General features: G+C 52.8%; 1 protein-coding gene across 14 annotated transcripts in view; it reads left to right on the forward strand.

Moving 5' to 3' along the window:
* Positions 1-6,425, forward strand: part of BRD9 (bromodomain containing 9) — a 30,983-nt gene that overhangs the window by 340 nt on the left and 24,218 nt on the right. For 3 of the 14 annotated variants that reach the window (XM_032279175.1, XM_032279164.1, XM_032279169.1), the window contains exons 2-7: positions 766-980; positions 1,344-1,482; positions 2,990-3,050; positions 3,474-3,618; positions 5,440-5,550; positions 6,131-6,306. In XM_032279175.1, the coding sequence (XP_032135066.1) occupies positions 766-980; positions 1,344-1,482; positions 2,990-3,050; positions 3,474-3,618; positions 5,440-5,550; positions 6,131-6,306 (847 nt within the window). Of the gene's footprint in view, positions 1-113; positions 139-765; positions 981-1,343; positions 1,483-2,989; positions 3,051-3,473; positions 3,619-5,439; positions 5,551-6,130; positions 6,307-6,425 lie in introns of those variants that run through there. The other 11 variants (XM_032279163.1, XM_032279170.1, XM_032279168.1 and 8 more) reach the window with 7 other exon arrangements.

Genomic DNA, 6,425 nt, shown 5'->3' on the forward strand with positions numbered 1-6,425 from the left:
GGGGGTCCCGGGCACGCGGACGGGGGTCCCGGGCACGCGGACGGGGTGTCCCGGGCACGCGGACGGGGGTCCCGGGCACGCGGACGGGGGATCCTGGGCACGCGGACGGGGGTCCGGGCCACGGGGGCGGCGTTCCGGGCACGCGAGAGGGGGGCCTGGGGTTTCGGGCAGGGTACCGGGCTCGTTCTAGGGGTCCTGCCGCGCGCCTGCGTTTCTGGGGGTTCCGGGCTGGGGGCTGCAGGCCCACCCTCCCCGGGCCCGGAGACCAGGGCAGCGTCCGTGCGGGCTCCTGTGGGGCGCTCAGGGACAAGCTCGGCCGCCCTTTCTCCCGCCTTTCCTCTGCCTAGTTCCCGCAGCAGCTCCGTGGGTGTCAGCGGGCAGCACGGGCGCAGGTGGGAAGTCAGGCCCGGGTGAACCACGGTGCCAGCGGTTTCTGGGAGGGAGATCGGGCCCCGGGGTTCCAGGTTCCTCCTGATTCACGGATCTTCTTGGACGAGTGAAGTGAATAACATCCCACAGGGCCTCCCCCATGAGGACGCTGGCTCGAAAGAGAGCTAAAGCTCCCTGTGCAGGGGAAGGGAGAAAAGGAGGCAGCAACATGCAGGCACTGTGGCACCCCCGTGGTCTTCCCTTCTGGCTTTCCCCGATGGGCGGCAGCCCTGCTGTGCTCCTTAGGGAGGCTTTTTCCCTTGGCCCCCTCACGTGTCGCGTGGCTGGGGGGCGTTTGCGCCTCCGCGGGCGATGAAACTCGGTCTGTGTCTGCAGATTACGCCGACAAGCCCCTGGAGAAGCCCCTGAAGCTGGTCCTCAAGGTCGGAGGAAGCGAAGTGACTGAGCTCTCAGGATCCGGCCACGACTCCAGTTACTATGATGACAGGTCAGACCACGAGCGAGAGAGACACAAAGAAAAGAAAAAGAAGAAGAAGAAGAAGTCCGAGAAGGAGAAGCATCTGGATGATGAGGAGAGGAGGAAGCGCAAGGTAATGGAGCAGCAGCCCGGGGACCCCAACCCGCCTGCGGGGAGCAGGTCCCAGGAAGCAGGCAGAGTGCACCTGCCTGGCGGAGGAGGGGTCCGTGGGGAGCAGAATGCAAACCGTTGAGGCCAATAGGCTCAGTTCCAGGAACCTGGTATGTGGCTCCTCTGCAGACCCTGCCCGGGTCTCTGTGAGGAGGGTCACCAAGGGGCGTTTCCATAGCTGCCTGGGTCTCTTGTGATGAGGGAGCCCAGTGTGAGGAGGGGCTTTCCCTTAGCTCTATCCTTCCGGAGAACTGAGGGGGCATTGGGTGGAGGTGTCTGGATCCCACCTACTCCTGTCCCTCACTCCCTTGACTCTGCCTCCCAGGAAGAGAAGAAGCGGAAGCGAGAGCGGGAGCACTGCGACACGGAGGGAGAGGCTGACGACTTTGATCCCGGGAAGAAGGTGGAGGTGGAGCCGCCCCCAGATCGGCCCATCCGAGCCTGCCGGACACAGCCAGGCAAGGGTCGGCTTTTAGAGACTCCTGGTGTTCACTGCTCCTCGTTGTAAATTAGGGGTCGGCACCATGTCCTCTTGCGTTGGGGAGAAGCATGGGAGGGAGGAGGACTGGCATTTCCGGGGCCTCATTCCAGCTGTCCTCTGGATCTGAGGTTTTCTCTGGTGTCTTTGAATGTCTAGAGCAAGGCTTGGCTGGTGACTACTGGTGCCATTGAGGTTTGCTTTTTAACTTGTTAGCTGTGGATGGTTTCTATGTTTTTTAAGGGCTTGTAAAAAGAAAGAAAAAGGCGTATCCACAGAGATCAGTCATATGTGACCAGCAAAGCTTAGACTGTTTTTTTTCTGGCCTTTACGTAAAAAGTTTGCCCGCCCTGGGTCTAAAAGTTTGGTTTTGTCCGCACTTGGCACCAAACAGAACAGCGTCAAAAGAGTTGCCGCACAGGGTCAGACTGGCAAGAGAGATGCATGTCAGTGAAAATGCAGGTCGTCCCCTTGGAAGAAGGGACCTGGAGGCCCAAAGAGTGGGTCTGAAGCTGAAAGTGACCATAGGCTGAGGCAAAGGTAGTTGGAGACCTTCCGTAGAATTTCTGTGTTGGGCACCAGCTGCCAAGGATGGCATTTGGCTGGAATTTCCAGCCGATAAGGGCTTGCCCTCTGGCTTCTCCTTGTCTCCAACCTTAGTGTGCACGACTCACAGTGATGAGGCATTTGTACCTAAGACAAGCGGTGTCTCTTCCAGGTGACTGTCAGCATCTAGTGGTTCCCGGATTGTGGGGAAACTGGGACAGTTGGGATTTGGGCCATGGGACTTCAGGGAGTGGTAGGCTAGTGCTGCAGTCATTCAGAACATCAGAAACCATCTGAGCCCTGCTGACTCCACCAAAGGAAAGTTCTGGAATACTGCTGGTCTCTGAGTTTCTGTGGTCATTTTGCTCTTCAGGCATTTTCTTTTCTTAGTTGATTTTTGAAACACGGTCTTGTCGCACAGGCTGGAGTGCAGTGTCATGATTCACTCCTGGGCTCAGATAACCCTGGGCTCAAGCGGTCCTCCCACCTCAGCCTCCCACGTTGCTGAGACTACAGGCACACACCACCACGCCAGCCATTTAGTTAATTAGTTTTTGTGGAATGTCGAGCGCACCTCAAGTGAAATAATAATGGGTGAATACAGGATCGAGCTTTATGCTCGGAGCCTTCGTGCCATCCTTCACCCCTGCCCAGAGTAGTGCCAGGAGCTGAAAACATGGGTCAGGGTCACTACGTCTGTTGATGTAAGGCCTACCGGGTGTCATAACGGGGTTTTCACCACTCCCGCGACATGCGGGTGCCCTTTCCCGCCCAGCTGAGCTTCGTGGGAGCCAAGGCTGAGTCGGGTGTGTCTTTGTATCCCCAGTTCTCGCTGGAACTTAAAATGCTGTGAGACACCAAGCAGACAGATACTGTGAACTTGGAGCTCTCTATTGAAGGGATACCAAAGTCTTTGTATTCAATTTTTTTTTTCCTTAAATTGTCAGCCGAAAATGAGAGCACACCTATTCAGCAGCTCCTGGAGCACTTCCTCCGCCAGCTCCAGAGGTAAGCCTGGGTGTTTCTCAAGAGGTTGTGTCTGGCGGCGGGGGTGGTGCTGTCTTTATTTTCTGAGGTCTTATTCCGCACCCCAGCCCCGTCAGCTGTGAGACAGACCCTGCACCTTCTCTTGGTGACTCCTGGTCCCCGTTGGGGTGGACGGGAAGAGTTCACAGACTCCCCAGTTGCCCACTCTGAAATCAGAGTAGGGTGAGGGAAGTCAAGGCAGAGCTGGGCCGATGGCAGCCGCCAGGACACGTTGGGGGAATTTTTATCATATCTGAAATACCTATCACAATGAATTGAAAGACCCTAGGAACTTTTTACTTTTAAGAAACAAAATTCGATCAGTTTAATCAAATTTTTAGATTGTAAGAGATTTTTTATCATTTAGAAATCTAGATTTTTCCACAAAGATGTCTTTGCTTTCAGAAAAGATCCCCATGGATTTTTTGCTTTTCCTGTCACGGATGCAATTGCTCCTGGATATTCAATGATAATAAAACATCCCATGGATTTTGGCACCATGAAAGACAAAATCGTAGCTAATGAATACAAGTCAGTTACGGAATTTAAGGTAAGTACTTTCACTGCCCAAAATAATCGTGACCTAGCTCTGTGTATTTGTGTCTAGCGAAAACTTTGTTCACCTCAGGTCATTTGTAGTTTTTGAGCATTCGCCAGTGTTTCTGTGTTTGGGCGATGCTTTACAAACGTCACTTTAAGGAAACGATTGGTTGTGAGGATTCTCTCTGTGCTTTGGTCTAGAAATGAGAACTTGTTGCGGCGCTGGTAGAAGCCTGTCTTTTCTTTCTCAGTTAGTGTGCTGGCGTGAACAGGACATGTTGTCTCAAGCAGTGAGATGTCCTTTGTGGCATGGCTTGAGGCTAGACATTTTAAAAAACATACTTCTTGGCTGGGCGCGGTGGCTCACGCCTGTAATCCCAGCACTTTGGGAGGCCAAGGCGGGCAGATCACGAGGTCAAGAGATGGAGACCATGGTGAAACCCCGTCTCTACTAAAAAATACGAAAGTTAGCTGAGCGTGGTGGCGTGTGCCTGTAGTCCCAGCTACTAGGAAGGCCGAGGCAGGAGAATTGCATGAACCTGGGAGATGGAGGTTGTAGTGAGCCGAGATTGCGCCACTGCACTCCAGCCTGGCGCCCAGCAACGGAGCAAGACTGTCTCAAAAAAAAAAAAAATGCTTCTTTTTAATTCTTTAGTCTTATAATAATTGAGCTTTTAATTTTCTTTAGTATAATTAAGTTTTTCTGTCTCCTGAATACTTTGCTCTTAACTCTGTTTCTTTCTACGGCTATGAAAGTTAGCATTGGTTTTGCAACCCGTGGGAAGAAAGCAAAATAGAGGCCTGATAAAATCGGCGTTGATGTAGTGTGGAAGGGCGTTAGTTTCTCTCTTAGGTTCCATTAGCTTCGGAAAAGCTTGACTTTTCTATTTTTGTTATACATTGACTGAAGAGTTTGCTGACTCACAGAAACACAACAGAACATACTGAAAGGAGAGTGGGAGAAAAGGAAAGTTAGGAGAGGGTCGGGCAGTGCCCGAGGGCAGCTGTGGAGGGTTCCATGCCCTAAAGCCCCCTGTATTCCCAGCTGTGGGCCCCAGTCTCCTCATTCCTAGCAACAAAGTGAGCAGGGGAGCAGCGCTCACTCCGTGGAGTATCCTGAGTGAGGGTCTTCAGGGGAGGGGCTGTGCAGCCTCAGGCCGGGCCCTGGGGCTGCTGGCTCGGGCACCAGGACTTGGTGAGGTGCCAGGGGCACATTCCCATTAGGGCGCTGGCCTCCAGGGTGACTCTCCAGCCTGATACTGGTATTCACCTTTGAGAGGCCTGCGCTGAGGAAACTGGTTATCGTAATAAAATACTGATGTTTCCATATTTTTTGCATAAATTATGGAATAAGGGTCTTCTTTTTGGGGACAAAGTCTTTTTCTAATAGTTTGAGGGAACTATTTGTAGACAAAATTTTAAATTGTATTCCATGGAAAAATTCTCGAGCTAGAGCATATCACTGTGTCCCGCACCTGCCTTTATCCCTCGACTTTTACTTAAAAGAATCAGAGTGTTGCTTCTTGTTCCTGCGCATGTTCTGGAGAAGTGCTGGAAGCACAGGCTGTGATGCTCCTTTCTCCTCGCACAGCGTTTGTGTGATGCTTAGAAAGTACTTACAGGCTTGGCCAGCTCTTCACTATAAAATTTTTCATGCAAGACCAACGAGCAACTAAGAGAATCTAAGTTCTTAGACATTGTTTTAGATCAGAGAGCCAAGTTTGCGTTGTATGAGACTGTGGCTTTTTCCTTTTCGTCTCGTGATAGTCATCTGGAACTTTGATGCTGTCTGTGTGGCATTTCAAACTCGGTCGGTCTTTCCTTGTTTCAGGCAGATTTCAAGCTGATGTGTGATAACGCCATGACGTACAACAGACCAGACACCGTGTACTACAAGTTGGCGAAGAAGATCCTTCACGCGGGCTTTAAGATGATGAGCAAAGTAAGAGACCCACCGGCAGCAGTCAGCTACGGAGGGCGGGGGCTCTGCCCTGCGAAGGCAGCCTCACAGTGAACACATGCTCATCCACTGCCGCCTTCATGGAGTTGCCCCCTTGGCTGTAGGGTAGACGTCCCCGGCCATCCTCTCTGGCCGTCCTTTTTGCTCATGACCTAGCTGTAACGTCTCACTTAGGGTTGGTGGAAAGTTCCGCGTCTCTTGATCTTAAGCCTGGGTGTCCATCTTGCTGGATTGCAGCCAGCCTTGTGGGCTTATTTTGCTTGGCTGCCTCACTGAATCCAGACGGGACATCCTTGTCTTCCTTGGCCATCCTGAGTGGCTTCCCAGATCTGTGCCGTGAGCCAGGCTGCATGCGTCCCACATAGGTGAAGGTAAAGCTGAGGTGCAGCACCTGCCGTGCTGTGGCGGTGGGTCAGGCCCACATCCGCCTCCCGCTGCTCTGCCGTGGAAAGTTAGCTGTTAGGCCAGGTGAGGCTGTGGCCATCCCCATCCCATCCCATCGTCATGCGCCTGGCTGTGAGGGAGAGGTAAATCCCTGCTGCTCTGTCCTTTCTGGTTCCAGGAGCGGCTGTTAGCTTTGAAGCGCAGCATGTCGTTTATGCAGGACATGGATTTCTCTCAGCAGGCAGCTCTTCTGGGCAGCGAAGACACAGCTGTTGAGGAGCCTGTTCCTGAGGTTGTACCTGTACAAGTAGAAACTGCCAAGAAATCCAAAAAGCCGAGTAGAGAAGTTCTCAGGTAAAGGCTCTTTGGAAGCTGCATTTGCCTGTTGGAGTTCAGCACCACCACCGGGAAAGCAGGTGCTTTGTTGGGGAGAGTGAGCGAGGGAACGACGTCGTGTCACGTGGACGTCCTTT

Source organism: Sapajus apella, unplaced genomic scaffold, assembly GCF_009761245.1.
Source record: "Sapajus apella isolate SASKATOON/1434 unplaced genomic scaffold, GSC_monkey_1.0 scaffold11, whole genome shotgun sequence".
Lineage (NCBI taxonomy): Eukaryota > Metazoa > Chordata > Mammalia > Primates > Cebidae > Sapajus > Sapajus apella.